This window comes from Haematobia irritans, chromosome 4 (genome assembly GCF_050003625.1).
Source record: "Haematobia irritans isolate KBUSLIRL chromosome 4, ASM5000362v1, whole genome shotgun sequence".
Lineage (NCBI taxonomy): Eukaryota > Metazoa > Arthropoda > Insecta > Diptera > Muscidae > Haematobia > Haematobia irritans.
Genome location: NC_134400.1, coordinates 116,876,033 through 116,901,670, shown reverse-complemented (window position 1 = coordinate 116,901,670; position 25,638 = coordinate 116,876,033). Strand labels below are relative to the sequence as shown.

The 25,638-nt window shown below is 32.1% G+C and overlaps 1 protein-coding gene across 4 annotated transcripts in view; it reads right to left on the bottom strand.

Annotated features, from left to right (window-relative positions):
* Positions 1–24,885, bottom strand: part of LOC142234066 (ninjurin-A-like) — a 30,662-nt gene extending 5,777 nt beyond the window's left edge. Inside the window, exons 1-2 of one of the 4 annotated variants that reach the window (XM_075305149.1) lie at positions 24,810–24,885; positions 9,037–9,633 (exon numbers count right to left, since the gene is read on the bottom strand). In XM_075305149.1, coding sequence (XP_075161264.1) covers positions 9,037–9,168 — 132 coding nt within the window. In that variant the 5' untranslated portion in view covers positions 9,169–9,633; positions 24,810–24,885. Of the gene's footprint in view, positions 1–9,036; positions 9,634–24,693; positions 24,710–24,809 lie in introns of those variants that run through there. The other 3 variants (XM_075305147.1, XM_075305148.1, XM_075305150.1) reach the window with 3 other exon arrangements.
* Between the last annotated feature and the right edge of the window lie 753 nt (positions 24,886–25,638).

The window sequence follows — 25,638 nt, the reverse complement described above, 5'->3', positions numbered from 1 at the left end:
TCGTAATTATTTGTAGACTTAGCTATACATAACTTTTTTAAGATACTTTCACTGTTATAAAAATATGTTTTCATATGTTCCGATATAACCAAATGTGTTTCGGGCACAATTTTTAAACACAATATATTTAAGTGCAAACATGTAATGTTCCTAAACTAACACTAAATGTTTGGGACACATATGTTAATATGTTAGAATATATTATGTTTGGGGCATGAATGTTTCATAAAAATAATATGTGTGAATGTAAACCTATATAAATTTACAAATTTCGAGTAAACGTATATATGTTGTGATATTTTATTCAGAGAGCGACAGAGAGAGAGAGTATAGAGAAAGAAATAGAAATGGAAACCGGGAGGGTTGAGCAAAGATATCAACATAACACAGCGAGAGAATCAAAAGAGAGCAATTTCTGTGAAATCGCTTGTATGTTGTTTCGGAAAACTGTTTTATGATAAGGCCAAAAATTTGATATGGTTAAGTCTAAATATTATTTAATTTGAATATTAGAACGAGTATTCGGAGTAAAGAGAATAGACATTCGGAACCAAGAGAATAGACATTTGAAAAAAACAGCATGTGTTTTCGCCTTGAGAGCAGCATTTTATGCAAAAACAATAGAAAAGGAAGATTGGAAAATGGGCGACGTCATACCAAAAGTTGCATTTACGGTGTTCGATACATACACGTTCGTTCATTTTTAATTTGCAATATTTTTTGTTAAAAACTCACAAATGATGTTAAATTTTGTGTAAATAATAATGAGAAACTTTTGACCGATTGTTCTACGTCATTCCCTGATATAAATTTCTTTTTATTCTTAGTTTAATTTGTGGAACAAAAAATCATAAACGACACGTTTGCATCGAACGCCGTCAATGGTTTGATACCCCCTGCTGCCATTTTCCCATCTTCATCTTCCATTGTTTTTGATTTTATGTATGTGTGGACATGTGTTTTGTTTATCATTTTGGCATTATGGGCAAAATTTTTTTCTTAGTTCGTTAAAAGAAATCGGAACGTACGAGGAGTAAGTCAAAATATTCAGGCAAAGGAAATTAAAAAAAACGGTGGAAAATATACAAAAATTACAAAGGGATCTTCATAAAAAATGAATGAAGGCAAAACATTTTTGAGCGATAATGCCAACTTAATACCGGCCTTAAAGGTAAAAATGAAATCCTCAGTCCATTTCGTTTATATCAAGCACTGTTCTTTTCTGACTGTAAATCTTTAATAACCCACATTTCGAAGTCTCATTATAAAAATTTAATATAGTATAAATATAAATGTGCAAATTAAAACAAAATGGTTCGGTCGGAGCAGGGATTGAACCCACGACCCTTTGCATGCAAGGCAGACATGCTAACCACTGCCACACGTGGCCAACAAATGTATGTTTATGTTAAATAATGTTATGTTTGCATGGGCTCGTGGGCGCTGCAAACTATGCTATATAAATGTAACTTATAACGATAATTGACTACTGGTGACTATAACAGCTACGTAGCCCAGTGGACAGTGTGTTGGCTGACAAATTGCATGGTTCCCGGTTCGATTCTCCGTCCAGCCGAAGGGTAAAGTTTAAAAAATTTATAAAATTGAATAATTTCTTCAAAATTATTTGTATTACAGAAAAAGGTGCCAAGAACTAAAAAATTTCGTGGAAGTGAAAATTTTGTGTGGGAATGAGCACAATCTTCTTTGGGGAAAATTCTTCCAAGCATATAATATTTTTGGGCTCAAAATGCTTCCAAACATATAATATGTTCACATAAAACAAACATATTAATGTTTCGGCAGTATCCAATAATATATGTGCTTCCTGCGAAATATGTTTGGAGCATATTTTAGAGAAGCGATTTTTTTTGAGGGTGTTGCCATCGGTAAGTATAACCACAACGCAAGTAATTCTATTGAGGATGATAGTCTTTCGCAATCCATGGTGGAGGGTACATAAGATTCAGCCTGGCCGAACTTACGGTCGTATATACTTGTTTCCTTTAGTTTCGAACGCATTTTTTTCTGGGTGTGCCTTATCTAAAAATTGCTCAATCAATATGTGTTGTATACAATCGGAAAGGTTAAAAATGTTAATTGCTGTAAACCAATAATGATAGATAATTATTGTTACAACAATAGAATAGAATATAAATATCGAATTTAACGACAAACTCAAATGTTTTGAAGAGCGCTGATATATTCTCAAATTAATTATTTATAAAATTCTCAACATGGACATTCCATTACTCTGCAATTACGGATTGCAATGACAATCAAAAAGTCGACTTTTTATTAAACTAGAAAAAAACGATTATTAACAATGTTGAGCTACATTAATCTGGATAACTACACATTCATATTTACCTTATATCTATACATACACCCTAAAAAAAATCGCTTCTCTAACATATGTTCCAAACATATTTTGCAGGAAACACATATATTATTGGATACTGCAGAAACATTAATATGTTTGTTTTATGTGAGCATATTATATGTTTGGAAGCATTTTGAGTCCAAAAATAGTATATGCTTGGAAGAATTCCCCAAAGAAGGTTGTGCTCATTCCCTCACATAATTTTCACTTCCACGAAATTTTTGAGTTCTTCGCATCTTTTTCTGTAATACAAATATGCTGTTTTTTTTGAAATGCCTATTCTCTTGGTTCCGAACGTCTATTCCCTTTATTCCGAATACTCATTCTAATATTCAAATTAAATAGTAATTAGTCTTAAGCATATAAAAATTTTGGCCTTATCATGAAACAGTTTTCCGAAACAACATACAAGCGGTTTCACAGAAATTGCTTTCATTTCATTCTCTCGCTGTGTTATGTTGATATATTTTTATTCAACCCTCCCGGTTTGCATCTCTATTTATTTCTCTATGCTAACTCTCTCTCTGTCGCTCTCTGAATAAAGTATCACAACATATATATGTTTACTCGAAATTTGTAAATTTATATATGTTTACATTCACACATATTATTTTTATGAAACATTCATGCCCCAAACATAATATATTCTAACATATTAACATATGTGTCCCAAACATTTTGTGTTAGTTTAGGAACATTACATGTTTCCTCTTAAATATATTGTGTTTAAAAATTGTGCCCGAAACACATTTTGTTTATATCGGAACATATGAAAAACATATTTTTCTAACAGTGTATTATTTTATTTTTTTTTTTAAATAGTTTTTGACTAAATTACATAGTCCAAGAGTTACCGTAGAGATATTTGCTTCACCCAATGTCTATTCACCTCTCTTGCCAACATCAAAAATCAGTTTTTCAAAAATAGTCGAAAAATAGAATTTGCAAATTACAAAAAATTCACTTCGATTTTTTGGCAAAAAACCGTTTATTCGAAATTCCGATTTTCGACTTTTATATCACTAATATGAAAGCTATAAAAATATTCGACACATTAGTAAAAGAAAATATTTTGTATTTTGTTTTTGTTTTTCAATATTAAAATTTTTACACCCAAAGAAAAAATACTTTCCTGCAGAACGATATTTTAGACAAAAGAAATTCTCTTTCAATGTAAATTAGTTTCTGTAAGAGCAATTTAACCCAGACCTGTGGCAAACGATGCAACAAGTGTCTCAAAACTTTTTTATTTGCCCTTAAAGGTATTTTATTACATTCAAACTTTGTTTGTCTAAAATCGTTCGTTTCTCAGAAAAGAAAACTCGTCTTTCAGTGTAATTACAGAGTCCATTCCTTCTAATTCGGCTAGGGTCAAATAAGAAAGACAATGCCATTGCAAAAAGATGCCACTTCAAAAGAAAGTGCGTTGCGAACTACAAATCTAACAATTAGCATTTATTTTCATTTTAGTTGAAACTTTTTTTTATATTCTGTAAAAGAGTCAACGTTTATCACAAAAAGGCTTTTCTTCTAAATAAGAACCAAATTGTGCACACAAATTTCCCCTTAGTCACATCTGCCTGACCAGTTTTACCAATTTCGGGAATTTTTCCACAAATTGGAGAAATTTTTTCGTGGATGGGGATGAAATTTGGAACTTGGGGATTTCATGGAGAATTTTCAGAAATTATAAAATCTTTTCATTATAATAAATCAGGTTTAAAATAATGGTTTAAATGAAATTCTGTATTCCCACATTCTTAAAAAGGGATTAAACAATTACAGCAAACCCTCAAATGATGTTTAAAAAAGAGGTTCCTCTTTATTCCACGGCCTACATATGGAGCAAATGGAGCATTTAAACTAGAAACGGACCCAGAATTTTATTTGGAGGCCCAAGCACTAATTTGCATTTTACTCTGCTTAGCTACGAAAATTTTCTACTTTGTGAAGTTATTTCATGAGCACTTGGGTCGAGATATTGCCCCCTAGATCGACTCATTTTTAACAACGCCTTCATATTGATGGATCGCCCAATTTTCATTCTTGAGTATTTAAAAATAAATTTTGGTTCATAAATATATGATGACCGCACTCCTATTTTTATATTCACCACAGACCACGGTTGCCGCAGTTGGTAGAATACTACCAAAAATGGTAGATTTTTTACTGTTTGATAGAATTCGTGTTGGCAAAATTTTCAGTAGAAATAATATTTTGGCAAAATTTTCTATAGAAATAAAATGTTGACAAAATTTTCTATAGAAATAAAATTTTGGCAAAATTTTCTATAGAAATAAAATTTTGGTAAAATTTGCTATAGAAATAAAATTTTGGCAAAATTTTCTATAGAAATAAAATTTTGGTATAATTTTCTATAGAAATAAAATTTTGACACAATTTGTCTATAGAAACAAAATTCAACAATATTTTATATAGAAATAACATTTGGACAAAATTTTCTATAGAAATTAAATTTTGACAAAATTTTGTATAGAAAAAAAATTTTGACAAAATTTTCTATAGAAACAAAATTTTGACAAAATTTCCTATATAATTTTGGCAAAATTTTCTATAGAAATAAAATTTTGGCAAAATTTTCTATAGAAATAAAATTTTGGCAAAATTTTCTATAGAAATAAAATTTTGGCAAAATTTTCAATAGAAATAAAATTTTGACAAAATTTTCTATAAAAATAAAATCTTGACAAAATTTCCTATAGAAATAAAATTTTGACAAAATTTCCTATAGATACAAAATTTTGACAAAATTTCCCATAGAAATAAAAATTTTGCAAAATTTTCTATAGAAATAATATATGTCCTATAGAAATAAAATTTTGGTAAAATTTTCTATAGAAAAAAAAATTTGACAAAATTTCCTAAAGAAATAAAATTTTTGCAATTCGGCGTCTTCAAACTTTTTTGGTGGTCTTCCACGTTCTTCATTTCTCATATCAATATCATTAGTTCTGATACGTTGAAACCATCTTTTGCTTCTGATAGAGTATGATCACCATATGCCTTGACAAGCATTCGATACGGCACTTTTCTTCAAATGAAAACAAAAAATTAATGCTTTCCGCAAATCATCACTTTCTTGTACAAAACTCGACATTTTTACACGATGAAAAAATATGATGTTTTCTGTTGTATACTAAATATTTTTCACAGATGTCATATCAAACAAATAAAAAAACAAATGTTCCCTATCGAGACTTGACGCTCACTTCATACCGGTATACCGTTTTTTCTGGTTTTTATACCCTCCACCATAGGATGGGGGGTATATTAACTTTGTCATTCCGTTTGTAACACATCGATATATTGCTCTAAGACCCCATAAAGTATATATATTCTGGGTCGTGGTGAAATTCTGAGTCGATCTGAGCATGTCCGTCCGTCTGTTGAAATCACGCTAACTTCCGAACGAAACAAGCTATCGACTTGAAACTTGACACAAGTAGTTGTTATTGATGTAGGTCGAAGGTATTGCAAATGGGCCATATCGGTCCACTTTTACGTATAGCCCCCATATAAATGGACCCCCAAATTTGGCTTCCGAGGCCTCTAAGAGAAGCAAATTTCATCCGATCCGGCTGAAATTTGGTACATAGTGTTAGTATATGGTCTATAACAACCATACAAAAATTGGTCCACATCGGTCTATAATTATATATAGCCCCCATATAAACCGATCCCCCGATTTGGCTTGCGAGGCCTCTAAGAGAAGCAAATTTCATCCGATCCGGCTGAAATTTGGTACATGGTGTTAGTATATGGTCTCTAACAACCATGCAAAAATTGGTCCACATCGGTCCATAATTATATATAACCCCCATATAAATGGACCCCCAAATTTGGCTTCCGAGGCCTCTAAGAGAAGCAAATTTCATCCGATCTGGCTGAAATTTGGTCTCTAACAACTATGCAAAAATCGGTCCACATCGGTCCATAATTATATATAGCCCCCATATAAACCGATCACCAGATTTGATCTCCGGAGCTTCTTGGAAGACCAAAATTCATCTGATTCAGTTGAAATTTGGTACGTGGTGTTAATATATGGCCTCAAACCCCACGCAAAAATTGGTCGAAATCGGTCCATAATTATACATAGCCCCCATATAAACCGATCCCCAGATTTGACCTCCGGAGCCCCTTGGAAGAGCAAAATTCATCCGATTCGGTTGAAATTTGGTACGTGATGTTAGTATATGGTATCCAACAACCATGCAGGAATTGGTTCATATCAGTCCATAATTATATATAGCACCCATATAAACCGATCCTCAGATTTGACCTCCGGTGTCTTTTGGAGAAGCAAAATTCATCCGATCTGGTTGAAATTTTGTACGTGGTGGTAGTATATGATATTTAACAACCATGTCAAAAGTGGTCCATATCAGTCCATAATCATATATAGCCCCCAATATAAACCGATCTCGAGATTTGGTTTTGGAGCCTCTTGGAGGAGCAAATTTCATCCGAGTCAGTTGAAATTTGGTACATTGTGCTAGTATATGGCCGTTAACAACCATGCCTAACTAGGTCCATATCGATCTATAGTTATATATAGCCCTCAGATAAATCGATCCCCAATCACACAAAAATTAGTCCATATCAAATTTATAATTGTATATAGCCCCCATATAAGCGACCCCCATATTTCAATTCTGGCTCCCTACGTACCGTGCAAAAGTCCATATCGATTCGTAATTATTTGTAGACTTACCTACACATACTTTTTATACCCTCCACCATAGGATGGGGGTATATTAACTTTGTCATTCCGTTTGTAACACATCGAAATATTGCTCTAAGACCCCATAAAGTACATATATTCTGGGTCGTGGTGAAATTCTGAGTCGATCTGAGCATGTCCGTCCGTCCGTCTGTTGAAATCACGCTAACTTCCGAACGAAACAAGCTATCGACTTGAAACTTGGCACAAGTAGTTGTTATTTATGTAGGTCGGATGGTATTGCAAATGGGCCATATCGGTCCACTTTTACGTATAGCCCCCATATAAACGGACCCCCAAATTTGGCTTGTGATTGCTCTAAGAGAAGCAAATTTCATCCGATCCGTCTAAAATTTGGTACATGGTGTTCGTATATGGTCTCTAACAACCATGCAAAAATTGGTCCATATCGGTCCACTTTTACGTATAGCCCCCATATAAACGGACCCCCAAATTTGGCTTGCGATCAATCTAAGAGAAGCAAAATTCATCCGATCCGGCTGAAATTTGGTACATGGTGTTAGTATATGGTATCTAACAACCATGCAAAAATTGGTCCACATCGGTCCATAATTATATATAGCCCCCATATAAACCGATCCCCCGATTTGGCTTGCGAGGCCTCTAAGAGAAGCAAATTTCTTCCGATCCGGCTGAAATTGGGTACATGGTGTTAGTATATGGTCTCTAACAACCATGCAAAAATTGGTCCACATCGGTCCATAATTATATATAGCCCCCATATAAACCGATCACCAGATTTGACCTCCGGAGCCTCTTGGAAGACCAAAATTCATCTGATTCAGTTGAAATTTGGTACGTGGTGTTAATATATGTCTTCAAACTCCCATGCAAAAATTGGTCGAAATCGGTGCATAATTATGTATAGGCCCCATATAAACCGATCCCCAGATTTGACCTCCAGAGCCCCTTGGAAGAGCAAAATTCTTCCCATTCGGTTGAAATTTGGTACGTGATGTTAGTATATGGTATCTAACAACCATGCAGGAATTGGTTCCTATCAGCCCATAATTATATATAGCTCCCATATGTTAAGAAGTTTTAAGATACCACAACCCAAGTATTTCGATTGTGGATGACAGTCTTTCGTTGAAGTTTCTACGCAATCCATGGTGGAGGGTACATAAGATTCGGCCTGGCCGAACTTACGGCCGTAATTACTTGTTTTTGTCTAATGTATACCACGTATGGACTAACTCACAATTTAGAAAACGATTTAAGATACCACAACCCAAGTAATTCGATTGTGGATGACAGTCTTTCGTAGAAGTTTCTACGCAATCCATGGTGGAGGGTACATAAGATTCGGCCTGGCCGAACTTACGGCCGTTTATACTTGTTTGCTTTGAAATCTTGATCTCATTGTAACTCACAAACTGCCATAACAAAAAATTTATGTTTTAAATTATTAAGATTTTTTATCTATTTTTTCATAAAAACTTGTCAAGGAGCTATTGGGGATTTTTTTTTTGTTTTGTTGAGGAATTTCAATTCAAATTGGGGATTTTTGGGTGCGGAAGTGTTCTAATTTGGGAATAAGAGCCAGGAAAATACTGGCAATAATCTGCCATACGTGAACTATTTCATAAGGGGATTTCCCCAATGTTATTTGGTATTGTCCAATGCAAATTAACTCACTGTATAATTTTTAATTTCTATTAAATATTTTTTCAATAATAGATTAGCATAACAAACTTTGGGTACCGTTTTGAAACTCGAACTCAAACAGTTAGTCATAGCAAAAACCTCAAGTAATTGTTCATTATAGTGTCTCTACAAATATTACATATGAAATGGATAGAAAATAAGAATTGTTCATGCTCCCATGACACAATAACACTGTAAATTAATTTGTAAATATCTGAAATTAGATACAATTGAGACTTACCTTGTGATTGAGATTTGTATCTGTTGGATTGCCAAATTCTAAATTCGATTTGGTCTCATTCATCTCTAACGTAATGTGTGGCTGAGCTGCTTTGAAGTTGTCCACCTTTGAATTGGCTGTATTTAACTCCATTTATGGATTGTGATGATGGGCAATGGCAGGCAATGTGATACAGAACAAAATACAAAATTTCTCAAAATATCTATAGATGTTGGAGCTGATTTTAGTTTATATCGTTTTATTTTTAATTTAATGTATTATTTATTAATCGTTTTGTTTAGAATATCTTTTATCAACAACTTTCTTATTTTATGAATTTCAAGACGCCAAGACAATGTTTTGTTGTTGCTCTTTTTTTGATTAACCATATACTATAATGGTATTTGCACAAACATCTCCCGGCTTGTGAATATGTTTTTTTCTATTATTTTTCTTTGTTTATGTGCTTTGCGTTTTACGTTATCCGAAAATTGAAAAATCCACACAGCCAATATTAGTCAACTTTCACAACTGATCTTCTCTGTTGTGTTCCACGAGATGATTGCCTTCTATTTACTTTTGAGAACGTTTTGTAGCATTATTGGGGATTCACTGATTCTTCAGCGATTGAATGTAAAAAGAGAATAAAAACAGAAGACCTCTTAAAATACGGTTGTGTTTTTATATTTCTCTTAATTTCTAAACGATGCTGTGTAAATGATCTTGAAACAATCGTACACTTACTAATAGATCATAAATAAGAAAAGAGTCATAGTATCCGAAAGCAATGCAGGGGAATTTTCCTCATAATTTCGTGAGTGCGAAAGCATGAACTGAAAACAGCAAAGATTTTGTCTTTACACTAATGATTTTGGTATTTATTCCGAGCCAAAGAAACGGAGAATTGAAGATACTTTCAAGACACAATTATCTTTCGAATTTGAGTTTTCCATTTTAAAGAATATAAACTTTATGAAAAAGTGTTTTGGGCTATTCCCCCATCAAATTTGCATCAAAGAAGTGTAGGCAGAAGTAATGGAAATTCCCTACATTTAGGTTTTTTTCTAATATTTAGCGTCTTGTACAGACGTAGGGGCACAATGTAGCGACTTGATATGCAATGCTTGATATTTAACAATGTGAGATCACCACGTTAACCGCTCGTGCCCAAAAAAATCTACACTGAAAAAACAGTGAACCCACCAGGAAAGATAACTTTCGATTAATTTTAGAAAATTTTGATTTTTTTTAGAAAATTTTAACTAAACAGTATTACAAGCGCTGGCATCACTCCGATATGGTAAAAATAAGTAAATATTTTTCGACAAATTCAAGAAAATTTATTAGACATAACTAAGTTTTTGCACTTGTTAAAGAAAATTTTGTAGTTTTAAGAGAAATCTTGGAGTTCAAAATTGCAAGAATGTCTTTAGTGCCATACGAAGTTCATGATGGACACATTTTTGGTAAAATTTACAAATTTAAGGAAATAATGAAATATTTTGTGAGAAATACGAAATTAGGAAACCTTTATGCTTTATTTTTGTATAATTTTTTCCTGTGTTTTAGTTCATTTAACTAACGTACGCAAAAAATTATTTGAGTAAAGTAAACTTTTTCCAAACATAATGATTCTATGAACTAATATAAAGTTAAATTGGCTTTAGTGAAATAGAGAGTTCACTTTTTTTTGAGTGTACCAAAATTTGAAGAAAATCTAACAAATATTTCTATAGAAAATTTTGTCAAAATTTTATTCCTGTAGAAAATTATGTCAACAATTTATTATTATACAAAATTTGGTCAATTTCTATAGAAAAAACATTTTATTTCTACATAATTGTTTTTTTTTTTTTTAATTTTATTTCTATAAAATTTTGTCACAATTTTATTTCTATAGGAAATTTTCTCAAAAATTTATTTCTATAAATTTTTTTCTCAAAATTTTATTTCTATGGAATTTTTTCTCAAAATTTTATTTCCATAGAATTTTTTCTCAAACAAAAATATATAGAAGCTTTTTCCAAAATTTTATTTTTATATAAACTTTTTCCAAAATTTTATTTCTATAGAGATTTGATCTACCAATCTACCAAACAGAAAAAAATCCACTATTCTGCCAACTGTGACAACCGCGGTGTTAATACAAATTTATTTTTACGTAATGCACGTTACATTTTCATATATTTTAAGATAATAAAGCACATAGAACCATTTTTGTTTTGTAAATTTTGTTTAAAATTTAACGAAAAATATTGTAGGGCAAATTGTAGGGGAATTTTTTTTGGGGAATTTAGGGGACAGTAGGTAAATCTTTATATGTTACTTAATTCTTGTATAATTTCCCCCCGTTTTTTAGTTAATTTAACTAACGTACGCAAAAAAAATAATAATTCCATGAACTAAAATAAAGTTAAATTGGCTTTAGTAAAATAGAGAGATCACTTTTTGTTGAGTGCATAAAAAACAATCTTTTCAAACAAATATTTGATAAAAAAAATTGCAGCTGGTGAAAAACAATTGGTTTTTAGTTTTTATGTTATACCAAATACGCAAAACTCAAATTTAAAAGAGATTTGTGTCTTAAAGCTGTCCTTACTTCAATTATCCGCTTCTTTGGCTCGAAATCAATACCAAAATTATTAGTGTAAAGCAGCGTTGCCAGAATTGTTTAACCAAAAACCGCTAGATTTGTCAAAAAAACGAGCCAAAAAAAGCTAAAAAATTTAAAAAAAAATAGCTAGAAAAAAAGCTAAATTTTTTTGTATCAAAAGTCACATTTTTGATTGAAATTTAACAAACTTAAAGGCTTTATTTCACTTAAAATGCATATAATTTTAATTGTATTCATTTTAATTCCATTTCTGTGAGACTGTAAGAAAATCTAAGTCATATTAGCTCTGTTTGCTAACTCGATACATTTTGTTTACTATCACAAATTTTTACTGGAAGTCCTTCGTTTATATTTCCTAGTAAAAACATTTTTCCCAATAAACTTACAATTATCAGCAGGTTAATCATCAACAAGTCCAATGTGCGATATATTGCACAATGTCACATATAACTGCATTAGAAAATATCAATATATTTCGTTTTAACTGAATTAATGATAAATTCGTGAACGTGTACACTTCTCCTAATATTACCCAAGAGAATAAAACTCATTCTAACTTTCTTGCAAGTTTATACTGAATAACTTTTATTCGAAAATTTCCCAAACAAACCTATTGTTGTCCAATTTTCGTAAATGTAAATCCATTCCATTAATAAATAGCAGATTTGTTTTAATCCTATCACTACGAATTTTTTTTATTGCATTTTTCGATTATTAAAAAAATAATACCACATTCAAAACTTTATTTCCTTATTTATTTCTATGTTCGGTTCCAAAGATTTTGTACACTAATGATTTTGGTATTGATTCCGACTTTAAGTAGAAATTATTCTATGTATACGTTTTTAAAATAAAATTTATTTTTGAATGCTATTTTGGTTTGTGGTCAAGATACAAAAACTCCACAAATTTAAAGACTATTTCATTAATTTTAAGAATTTTTTAGAATTGACCCTAGCCATCTTTCATGAAAAGATACCCATTTTTAAGTTAATTCACTTAACTATAAGGACAAAACGACTTTATCGGTTTTTGGACGAGGAAAACAGTTTATATAAGAGAAATTCACAAATGCTATTATAACCAAAATTCGCGTTCGTATTTTAAGGACATGAAATCTTTGGCATCACGACAATATTTTTTCAGTGTACAAATCAATTCACATCTACTATTTTAATTTAGTAATATCATAATAACTTTAGAATATTATAATAACATAAAAAGGATAAACGAGTCAAATGCTAATAGTCATAATAATTTACTGACAGTTTATATAAGGAATTTGTATGGTAATAGTAGATTTAAAGTCTACGATAACTTTTATGAATACGAGGAAAAAACTTTACAACAAGGTGTATTTGCTGCAAAAATGCACGCCTAATCGCTGGAATAATTATTAATGTTTCAATTGAGCTTTGAAATGTTATTCTGGCAGCAAGGCTTAGATAAAAAGGAAGTTTTATCCATATTTCAATAGGAACATGTCGAAAATAAAAAAAGCCAAAAATAGCTAAAAGGGTCATGAAAAAAAGCCAGAAAAAAAGCTAAAAGCTAAATGCATTTTTTCCCCGCTAAACGTCTTCAAAAAAAGCCAAATCTAGCGGGAAAAAAGCTAAATTGGCAACGCTGGTGTAAAGACAAGCTCTTTGGAACCAGTCATGCTTTTTTAACCCTCTAATGCCCCAATTTTTTTGCCAGCTAATTAAATTTTCAATGTTAACGACACAAAAACAAGAAAACGAAACAAGAAAAATGTATGCGGTAAAATTCAGTATATGCTGCAAAGCCTCTTGAACAGATTTTATTAAGTTTTCTTTTTATTTTACCCATTTTTGTTGTCTTAAGGTGTGTTTTACTAAGAGCTTCCTGATTTTACGAAGCCCGCCTAAAGGCGGAAATGAGCATTAGAGGGTTAATGTAGGAAAAAAGATTTTTATATTTTCTTTAAACTTAGTTAATTACTAACCGCGAAATTCAATTCACTTCGAACAACAAACCTAGTACGGGCCTTCAAGTTATATTATTTTTTTGGTACTGGTCGACCCACCCTACACTATATGCTACCACTATATAAAAGAGTACAATTTGGCTAAAAGAGAAACTGCTCTCTTTTGCATTCACAGCAAGAATACAAGTTAATGTTGTAAGCCAATAAATTACAAACCGACATGACAATGGTCATTGCTAATGGGGAGGTGAAATGCCTGTTCAGATACGTCATAGTTTGCATTCAAGTTTTTGTATGTTTTGGTCTAAAAAGTCTTGTCAAGTCAACACAACTACTGGGAATAACGAAAAGTGGGGAAACCCCATGTGGACACGAACTACAAAAATTTGAAATGGTCAATATCAGACCTTTGAATCAGTAAATTTTTTACATAAGTATTTAAAATTTTTATTTTACATGCGAAAATAAATAATTTTTGAATAATTTTTATTGCAAAAGAGGATTTTTTCGTGACGTGAGTCATGCTGGACTGAAGAAATGCATGCTACAACCCACGCCTCTTGCACGACCTCACGAAAAAAGTGCATACACTTCAATGAGTCACATTAGTATACATATTTGCCTCATTAAAGTTAATTCGAATTGCAAATGGTAAATACGACGGTGGTACAATAAGTACTTAGTCCATAGACGAAACATTTTCAAAAACTGTTCACTCAAAGAAATTTCATGTCTGGCACAGCAGAAAAAACTGCTAAATGGGGAAGAAGTCTGCTGAAGAAAAGAAAATCAGTCACTGCACCCAGAAAAAAGTGACCTCTTCTTTAAGTTAAAATGAATTTATTGTGAAGAAAATTGAACTTCGTATAGCGCCAAAGACATTTTTATTTGTTTGAACGATATGATTTTCGTAGAAATTAGGTAGAATGCATTGCATACATTAGTTAACATCCTCCTATATTTATGTACCACTATACTACAGAATGAAAAAATTTAACTGAATTGAATTCATATATGGAATGATTTTATTGAACATTCTTCATTCATTTGGATAAATCTTACATATTTGTGGTAAACCTTTTACTTCAAAATTAGAACTGTTTATCTTCGTTTTTCAATAGAATTTTATTTATTTATGTAGGCAATTTTTGCTTCAATAAAAGACATGTTTTATTAATATATTAAATATATTTGTTTAGAATCAACAGCATCGACTGGCCTTAAAATATTAAAACACATTTTTTTCTTGTTCTAGTACTTTTCACTTTGAATAAGTTGCCGCTAGCAATTTTGTCCACCTTTTACAATTTCAATACCTACAAATATAAACAAAAAATCTTAAACCAATTTTTTCACAAAAGGTTAGCGTCACTGAATATTACCTGATAATCGAAGATTCCAAAATGAAGTCGAATGAAGGGGTGGTGTTTTCTTTTTTTATAAACCAATTTTCAAAAAACGAAATTTTTTCTCACTAATTTAAAATAACAAATATTTTATATATTTTATTTGTTTTTTATTATATTATATTTTTTTTTAACAATCTCTCCGTATACCATAACAACGCGATTCCAACTAAAAAACAACCCACGCGCAAACATATCGATGACAGGTATCGATTACAGGTAGATAAAAGAAATGTAGGAAATTTTCCTATATTCTAATAAGTGTGTTTCCTTAAGTTTTGAAAGGATTGAATACTTCATAGTAGGAATGTAAATAAATAAATTTATCATTTTATAAGAAACTTTACTAAATTTTAAGAAACTTGGTTTTAGTTCGCTTTTTGTTATACCCTCCATCATAGGATGGGGGTATATTAACTTTGTCATTCCGTTTTAACACATCGAAATATTGCTCTAAGACCCCATAAAGTATATATATTCTGGGTCGTGGTGAAATTCTGAGTCGATCTAAGCATGTCCGTCCGTCCGTCCGTCCGTCCGTCCGTCTGTTGAAATCACGCTAACTTCCGAACGAAACAAGCTATCGACTTGAAACTTGGCACAAGTAGTTGTTATCGATGTAGGTCGGATGGTATTGAAAATGGGCCATATCGGTCCACTTTTACGTATAGCCCCCATATAAAGGGTCCCTCAGATTTGGCTTGTGGAGCCTCTAACAGAAGCATATTTCATCCGATCCGGCTGAAATTTGGTACATGGTGTTGGTATATGGTCTCTAACAATCATGCAAAAAGTGGTCCACATCGGTCCATAATTATATATAGCCCCCATATAAACCGATCCCCAGATTTGGCTTGCGGAACCTCAAAGAGAAGAAAATTTCATCCGATCCGGCTGAAATTTGGTACATGATGTTGGTATATGGTCTCTAACAACCATGCAAAAATTGGTCCATATCGGTCCTTAATTATATATAGCCCCCATATAAACCGATCCCCAGATTTGGCTTGTGGAGCCCCTAAGAGAAGCATATTTCATCCGATCGGGCTGAAATTTGGTACATGGTGTTGGTATATGGTCCCTAACAATCATGCAAAAAGTGGTCCACATCGGTCCATAATTATATATAGACCCCATATGAACCGATCTCCAGATTTGGCTTGCGAAGCCTCAACGAGGAGCAAATTGCATCCGATCCGGCTGAAATTTGGTACATGGTATTGGTATATGGTCTCTAACAACCGTGCAAAAATTGGTCCACATCGGTTCATAATTATATATAGCCCCCATATAAACCGATCCCCAGATTTGGCTTGCGAAGTCTCCAAGAGAAGCAAATTTCATCCGATCCGCCTGAAATTTGGTACATGGCATTGGTATATGGTCTCTAACAACCATGCAAAAATTGGTTCACATCGGTTCATAATTATATATAGCCCCCATATAAAATATAAAATATATATAGCCCCCATAGCAAATTTCATCCAATCCGGTTGTAATTTGGAACATGGTGTTAGTATATGATATTTAACAACCGTGCCAGAATTGGTCCATATCGGTCCATAATTATAAATATATAGCCCCCACATAAAACATTCTCCAGATTTGACCTCCGGAGCCTCTTGGAGGAACAAAATTCATCCGATCCGGTTCAAATTGTCAAAATTTTATTTCTATAGAAAATTTTGTCAAAATTTTATTTCTAGAGAAAATTTTGTTAAAATTTTATTCGGTTCATAATAAAATTTTCATCATTGTCAACATTTTATATCTATAGAAAATTTTGTCAAAATTTTATTTCTATAGAAAATTTTGTTCAAATTTTATTCGGTTCATAATCATGGTTGCCACTCGAGCCAAAAATAATCTACCAAGATTTTATTTCTATAGAAAATTTTGTCAAAAGTTTATTTCTATAGAAAATTTTGTTAAAATTTTATTTCTGTGGAAATTTTTGTCAAAAATTTCTTTCTATAGAAAATTTTGTCAAAATTTGTATTTTTATAGAAAATTTTGTGAAAATTTTATTTCTATAGAAAATTTTGTTAAAATTTTATTTCTGTAGATAATTTTGTCAAAATTTTATGTCTACCGACCGATCTTTTTTGATTAAATATATACCACGTATGGACTTACATACAATTTAGAAGATGGTGTTAGGAGGTTTTAAGATACCTTGCCATCGGCAAGCGTTACCGCAACTTAAGTAATTCGATTGTGGATGGCAGTGTTTAGATGAAGTTTCTACGCAATCCATGATGGAGGGTACATAAGCTTCGGCCTGGCCGAACTTACGGCGGTATATACTTGTTTATTTTTACGAATACTTTGTTATCAGTGAATAAAATTTTCTTGTTCAGTAGACACAAAAAATTTTTTTCTGATTCAATCACGAAATTAATTGATCCAATTAATTTTTTAATTGAAATGTCTTCAATCACGAAAATGATAGTATCAATCACAGTTTTAATTGGGCATAGAAAAAATTCTTGATTAAAAAATTAATTGATGTCATTAGCAATTTTCAATTAATTTTTTAATTGATTCAATTAAAAATTTAATTGATTTTGAATGCAAACCCCAATTAATTTTTTATTTAAAAAGGTAACTATTTTCAATTACTTTCTGAATTGGCTTAGAGTTTTGATTTGGATTAAGAAATGTTCATCACTTTTTTTAACTGACTTTGTCTTCCGAATTTGATTAAAACGTTAATTGTATCAATTAATTTTTTAATTAAAAATTTTAAAATTTTCAATCATTGAGTTAATTAACTTAATGTTTCTATCTTGATTAAAAAGTTAATTGTATCAATTAATTTATTAATTGAAAAAACATTCAACTTCAATTAACTTTTTAATTGGAAATATTTTGGTGATATTTTTTGTGTGTAATAAATTCTTATACCCAGCGAAGAAAACAGTATTAGTAACATTACATGCCTTATTCTAGTTAATGAACTATTCCTAACTGCTTTCAGTTTAGGATTTTTTTACTGAAACAAGTAAATTTTATTATTTGACGAAAAAATTTAACTGAATGGAAATAAAATGGCTAAACTAAATTGATGAACATTTTTTCCTTTAATTTCGAAGACACTTTTTTCTGGGTGTGGTTGACAAAAAAAAAAATCAAAATGTAGTTACGATCCACAATAGGAATATTAATTTTGTCATTTCGTTTGTAAGACATCTAAATATTGCCCTAAGACCCCATAAAGTATATACATTCTGGGTCGTGCTGAAATTCTGAGTCGATCTGAGCATATCCGTCCGCCCGTCTGTTGAAATCACGCTAACTTCCGAACGAAACAAGCTATCAACTTGAAACTTGGCATAAGTAGTTGTTATTAATGTAGGTGCAATGGTATTGCAAATGGGCCATATTGGAAAACTTTTACGTATAGCCCCCATATAAACCGACCCCCCGATTTGGCTTGCGGAGGCTTTTAGAGAAGCAAATTTCATCCGATCCGGTTGAAATTTGGTAAGTGGTGTTAGTATATGCTCTTTAACAATCATGCAAAAATTGGTCCATATCGGTTCATAATTATATATTACCCCCATATAAACCGATTCCCAAATTTGACCTCCGGAGCCACTTGGAGGAGCAAAATTCATCCGATCCACTTGAAATTTAGCACGTGGTGTTAGTATATGGTCTCTAACAACCATGCAAGAATTGGTCCACATCGGTCCATAATTATATATAGCCCCATATAAACCGATCTTCAGATTTGACCTCCGGAGCCTTTTGAAGAAGTAACATTTATCCGATCCTGTTAAATTTTGGTACGTGATGTTAGTATATGTTCTTTAACAACCATGCCAAAATTGGTCCATATAGGTTCATAAACAAATATAGCCCACATATAAACCGATCCCCAGATTTGGTTTCGGAGCATCTTGGAAGAGCAAATTTCACCCGATTCAGTTGAATTTTTATACATTGTGTTAGTATATGGCCGTTAACAACCATGCCAAACTAGGCCCATATCGGTCTATAGTTATATATAGCCCTCAGATAAACCGATCCCAAATCACACAAAAATTGGTCCATATCATAATTGTATATAGCCCCCATACAAAACGAACCCCCTATTTCAATTCTGGCTCTCTAATTACTGCGCAAAAGTCCATAACGGTTCTAAATTATTTGTAGACTTACCTACATATACCTCTTATTGTCTAATATATACCACTTATGGACTAACTTACAATTTAGAAGACGATGATAAGAAGTTTTAAGATACCTTGCCATCGGTAAGTATTACCACAACCCAAGTAATTCATTTCGATTATGGATGACAGTTTTTCGCAGAAGTTTCTACGCAATCCATGGTGGAGGGTACATAAGATTCGGCCTGGCCGAAATTACGGTCGTATATACTTGTTATACCCTGCGCCACACTGTGGAACAGGGTATTATAAGTTAGTGCATATGTTTGCAACACCCAGAGGGAGACGAGATAGACACATGGTGTCTTTGGCAAAAATGCTCAGGGTGGGCTCCTGAGTCGATATAGCGATGTCCGTCTGTCCGTGAACACATTTTTGTAATCAAAGTCTAGGTCGCAGTTTTAGTCCAATCGACTTCAAATTTGGCACAAGTATGTGTTTGGCTCAGAATAGATCCCTATTGATTTTGGAAGAAATCAGATCAGATTTAGATATAGCTCCCATATATATATTTCGCCCGATATGGACTTATATGGCCCCAGAAGCCAGAGTTTTACCCTAATTTGCTTAAAATTTTGCAAAAGAAGATCAATTAGTACTATAGTCAAGTGTGCCAAATTTTATTGAAATCGGTTCAGATTTAGATATCGTTCGCCCGATTTACACTCATATGACCACAGTGGCCAATCTTTTACTCCGATTTAATTGAAATTTTGCACAGGGATTAGAATTGGCATTGTAGCTATGCGTGCCATATTTGGTTGAAATCGGTTCAGATTTAGATATAGCTCCCATATATAGCTTTCGCCCGATTTACACTCATATGACCACAGAGGCCAATTTTTTGCTCCGATTTAGTTGAAATTTTGCACAGGGAGTAGAATTGGCATTGTTGCGATGCGTGCCAAATTTGGTTGAAATCGGTTCAGATTTAGATATATCTCCCATATATAGCTTTCACCCGATTTACACTCATATGACCACAGAGGCCAATTTTTAACTCCGATTAATTGAAATTTTGCACAGGGAGTAGAATTAGCATTGAAATCGGTTCAGATTTAGATATAACTCCTATATATATGTTTTTCGACAAAAATGGTCAAAATACTAACATTTTCCTTGTAAAATCACCACTGCTTAGTCGAAAAGTTGTAAAAATGACTCTAACTTTCCTAAACTTCTAATACATATATATCGAGCGATAAATCATAAATAAACTTTTGCGAAGTTACCTTAAAATTTCTTCAGATTTAAATGTTTCCCATATTTATTTTTTACTAACCTTGTGTTCCACCCTAGTGCATTAGCCGACTTAAATTTTGAGTCTATAGATTTTGTAGAAGTCTATCAAATTCTGTCCAGCACCCAACACATTTGACGGATGTGATATGGTATCGAAAATTTAGATCTACAAAGTGGTGCAGGGTATAATATAGTCGGCCACGCCCGACATTAGACTTTCCTTACTTGTTTTGGTAGGAATTACGCTCACGCTTACAAACGAAAACAGTATCGCTACTCACGCATAAAAACTTTTTAAGACTCCCACTCACGAAAAATCTCGTGTCTCATGAAAAATCGCCTCATTGTAGTGACTTATCATTGAGACGCATGTAACATTTTAAATTTTGCTTTTGAGAGTGCGTAAGTACACTCAAACAAAAGTGAACCCTACACAGAAAAAAATTGAAAAATGTTTAATTAACAAATTAATTGATACAATTTACTTTTTAATCAAGATAGAAGCATTAAGTTAATAAAGTTAATGATTAAAAATTTTAAAATTTTTAATTGAAAAATTAATTGATACAATTAACTTTTTTGTCAAACTTGAAAGACTAAGTCACTTAAAAAAAGGGATGGAAATTTTTTAATTTTTAAATAAAAACTTATTTCAAACAATCAATTTCAAACTAAAAACAAAAGTCAGATTAGAAAATAGTTACGTTTTTAATTTAAAAAAAATTAATTATGTTTTGCAAACACCATCAATTAAATTTTTAATTGAATCAATTAAAAAATTAGTTGAAATTATCAAACCAGTTAATTTTACAATCATATGTTTTTTATGCCCAATTAAAACTGTGATTGATACTATCATTTTCGTTATTGAAGACATTTCAATTAAAAAAATAATTCGAACAATTATTTTCGTGATTGAATCAGAAAAATTTTTTTTGTGTGTACGATTATGTGGTACTAAAGCCAATTTACTAATATTTTAGTTCATTGAATTATTTTGTTTTTAATAATTCTCCTTGGCTTTAAAAATTTTTTGCGTTCGTTAAAGATCTAAAAGAGAGGAAAAAATCTGTACACAAATGAAGCATACAGATTTACTAAATTCGTGTCTCCCACAAAATAGTTCAGAATTTCTTAAAATTTGTAAATTTTGTACTTCGTATGGCACTAAAGACGTTTTTGAAATTTTGAACTCCAATTGTTTCCTTTAACAAGAGAAAACAAGTATATACGGCCGTAAGTTCGGTCAGGCCGAATCTTATGTACCCTCCACCATGGATTGCGTAGAAACTTCTACGAAATACTGTCATCCACAATCTAATTACTTGGTTTGTGGTATCTTAAAGCTTCTTAACATCGTTTTCTAAATTGTGACTTAGTCTATACGTGGTACATATTAGACAAAAAAGGTACTTAGAGAGCCAGAATTGAAATATGAGGGTGTGATTGGGGATCGATTTATCTGAGAGCTATATATAACTATAGACCGATATGGACCTAGTTGGAATGGATGCGTTTATATGGGGGCTATATATGATTATGGACTGATATGGACCACTTTTGGTATGGCTGTTAAATATCATACACGTAACAAACTTCAACCAGATCGGATGAATTTTGCTTCTCCAAAAGGCACTGGGGATCGGTTTATATGGGAGCTACATATAATTATGGACTGATATGAACCAATTCCTGCATGGTTGTTGGATATCATATACTAACATCACGTACCAAATTTCAACCGATTCGGATGAATTTTGCTGTTCCAAGGGGCTCCGGAGGTCAAATCTGGGGATCGGTTTATATGGGGGCTATATATAATTATGGACCGATTTCGACCAATTTTTGCATGGGTGTTTGAGGCCATATATTAACACCACGTACCAAATTTCCACTGAATCAGATGAATTTTGGTCTCCCAAGAGGCTCCGGAGTTCAAATCTGATGATCGGTTTATATGAGGGCTATATATAATTATGGACCGATGTGGACCATTTTTTGCATGGTCATTAGAGACCATATACTAACACCATGTACCAAATTTCAGCCTGATCGGATCAAATTTGCTTCTCTTATAGGCCCCGCACGCCAAATAGTGGGATCGGTTTATATATAATTATGGACCGATGTGGACCAATTTTTGCATAGTTGTTAGAGACCATATACTTACACTATGTTCCAAATTTCAGCCGAAGCGGACGAAATTTGCTTCTCTTAGAGTCCCCGCAAGCCAAATTTGGCCGTTTATATGGGGGCTATACGTAAAAGTGGACCGATATGGCCCATTTGCAATACCATCCGACCTACATCAATAACAACTACTTGTGCCAAGTTTCAAGTCTATAGCTTGTTTCGTTCGGAAGTTAGCGTGATTTCAACAGACGGACGGACATGCTCAGATCGACTCAGAATTTCACCACGACCCAGAATATATATTCTTTATGGGGTCTTAGAGCAATATTTCGATGTGTTACAAACGGAATGACAAAGTTAATATACCCCCATCCTATGGTGGAGGGTATAAAAATAATTATGTCTAATAAATGTTCTTGAATTTGTCGAAAAACATTTACTTATTTTTATGAAATCGGCGTGTCACCTACGTTTGTAATTTTTCCAAAATTAACATAATTTTTCTAAAATTATCCAAAATATTCCTTCCTGGTGAGGTCACTGTATGTTGAGTGTAGAATTTAAAAAATATAGCGCTGAACTTTGCTGCAATGCATATCAGCCACCCAGTACACACAAAAATTTTTTTTTCTGATTCAATTACGAAATTAATTGATCGAATTAATTTTTAATTGAAATGTCTTCAATCACAGAAATGATAGTATCAATTAAAAAATTAATTGAAGGTCAATTAAAAAGTTAATTGATCCAATTAAAAAGTTAATTGATCGAATTAAAAAATTAATTGATAATATTATTTTTGTGATTGATTTTTGTTTCAATTAAAAAATTTGTTGAATCAATTAAATTTTTAATTGAATATTTTTTAAAACTCAATTAAAATTTTAATTGGAAAAATTTTTGTGAAATTTTTTTGTGTGTAGATAACCGTTTTAAAATCGAATTACCCAAACGTAATTACCCAAAATACCAAAAACCGCCAATGAAACTTTTATCGACTTTTGATCGGGTAAACATTTTTGTACACTCAAATAAACAGTCAACCCACCAAAAAGGAAAAATTTTACTTAATTTTAGATAATTTAGGTTAATTTTAGAAATTTTAACTGTATTACAACGCAGATTACACCCCGTTATCACAAAAATAAGAAATGAATTTTATTTACTTGTTAAAGAAAATTTCGTAGTTTGAAGGAAAATATTGGAGTTTAAAGATTTCAAAAATGTTTTTAACACCATACGATGGACACATTTGTTGTAAAATTTATAAATTTGGTGGGCATTATTAACTTTTTTACACAATTTTTTAGTTCATTTAACTAACGTACGCAAAAAAAATCAAAGTCAAGGAAACCTTCTCAAAACAGAATAATTCAATGACATTTCACATTTTTTTGAGTGTATCGGAGAAATGCGTCTTCCATAGATCGCCAAACCCAGCAAAAAGAGCAGTAAGAGTTTAGTTGCGCTTTTTGGTATACAATAAAGTAGGCGGTGCATCCACACTGCATGAATCGGTGGCAATAACGTAAACGAGTAATCAAAGTAGTTTATGATTCGTTTACCTTATTGCAACCAATTCATGCAGTATAGATGCATGATAGATGCACGTCAACAATGCTATAGTCAAGATTATATATCATTTTGGAGCAATATTTCTATTAAAATGAGCAATTATATCAGCGCTATGTAGAAGCTGCTCTAAATCGGGACATCACCCACAAAAATCGGCGCTGATTCGGTTGTTTTGTAAGCAGTTGGTACTGCCTCTCTCCCATTTTTTGCTGGGCAATAGCATTCGTATTTGAAGGACATAAAATCTGTTGGTTTGTGGCTATATTTTTTTCAGTACATGTTTGAGTAATCACATTCTATGTTTATTCGGTTCACTCTAATATCCATACCGATAAACATTGCGAGAAGACCTGGGGCTGTTATTTTTTGTTGTTCTTATATGGAGAATATCTTATTCAAAATGAATTAAATATCTCCTTTTGTGAAATACATAATTTAATAAAGTAGAGTAGAATTGTACATTTATTTATATAAAAGTGAAATTGTACGTTTATTTATATACAAGTAACGATTGGCATGGTCTAAGGCATAAAAAGTTCAATTCACTCCCCAATTAGTTAAGGTACTTATTGCAAATTATACCATTTAGGATTTTGTATAATTGACTATTATTATATTATTATTATGGATTTTTTAATTATGAATTCACTATTAAAATCCAAAAATTTTCCGAAAAAAAAAATTACATTACAACTAACACTATTCACTCCTTAATTTGTCCGTCTATTGGTAATGCGTATTTTGCGGAGGAAAGGCACGACGTGAACTAAACAATCAATTGCCACGAACATGACGAATCTTTTTCACAAATCGCATGTGCAAACTTAGAAACTCAAAACAAAAGCGGAATAATTTAAAAAATAATCACTAACAAATCAGGGAAACCACATTTGTGGTGTACTTGTTGTTTATCAAGCAATGGAGGTTGTCTCATACAATAAATTTTGTTGGCGGTTTTTTTGCTGGGTCTGTGTTTTCTATCTCATGCAATATGAAAATTTATCATGTCGATTGGTGTTGTTGAAAAGTGTGACATCATCACCAGGACTGACTTTGTAAGACACCGAATAGAATCTAAAATTTAATCTAATAAATAATTAGTAAGAATTTTGGGATAAGCCGACTTAAAAATGTACTAAACCAGGCATACCAAAGTCGAAAATCGAATTTAATTTAAAGGGGAAATCTTTATATGGTAATTCTGAAAGAAAGGAACAATTCAAATTCTTGAGCAAATACAAGACATTTTCTTAATATTGTTTTTAATGTGCTACGATAGTCCTTACATTTATTTATTAATTACAAGATTTACAATCATAATAAAGTATAACAAGTATATACGACCGTAAGTTCGGCCAGGCCGAATCTTATGTAGCCTCCACCATGGATTGCGTAGAAACTTCTACGAAAGACTGTCATCCACAATCGAATTAATTGGGTTGTGGATTCTTAAAGCTTCTTAACATCGTTTTCTAAAATGTGATTTAGTCCATGCGTGGTATATATTAGACAAAACAGGTACAAATA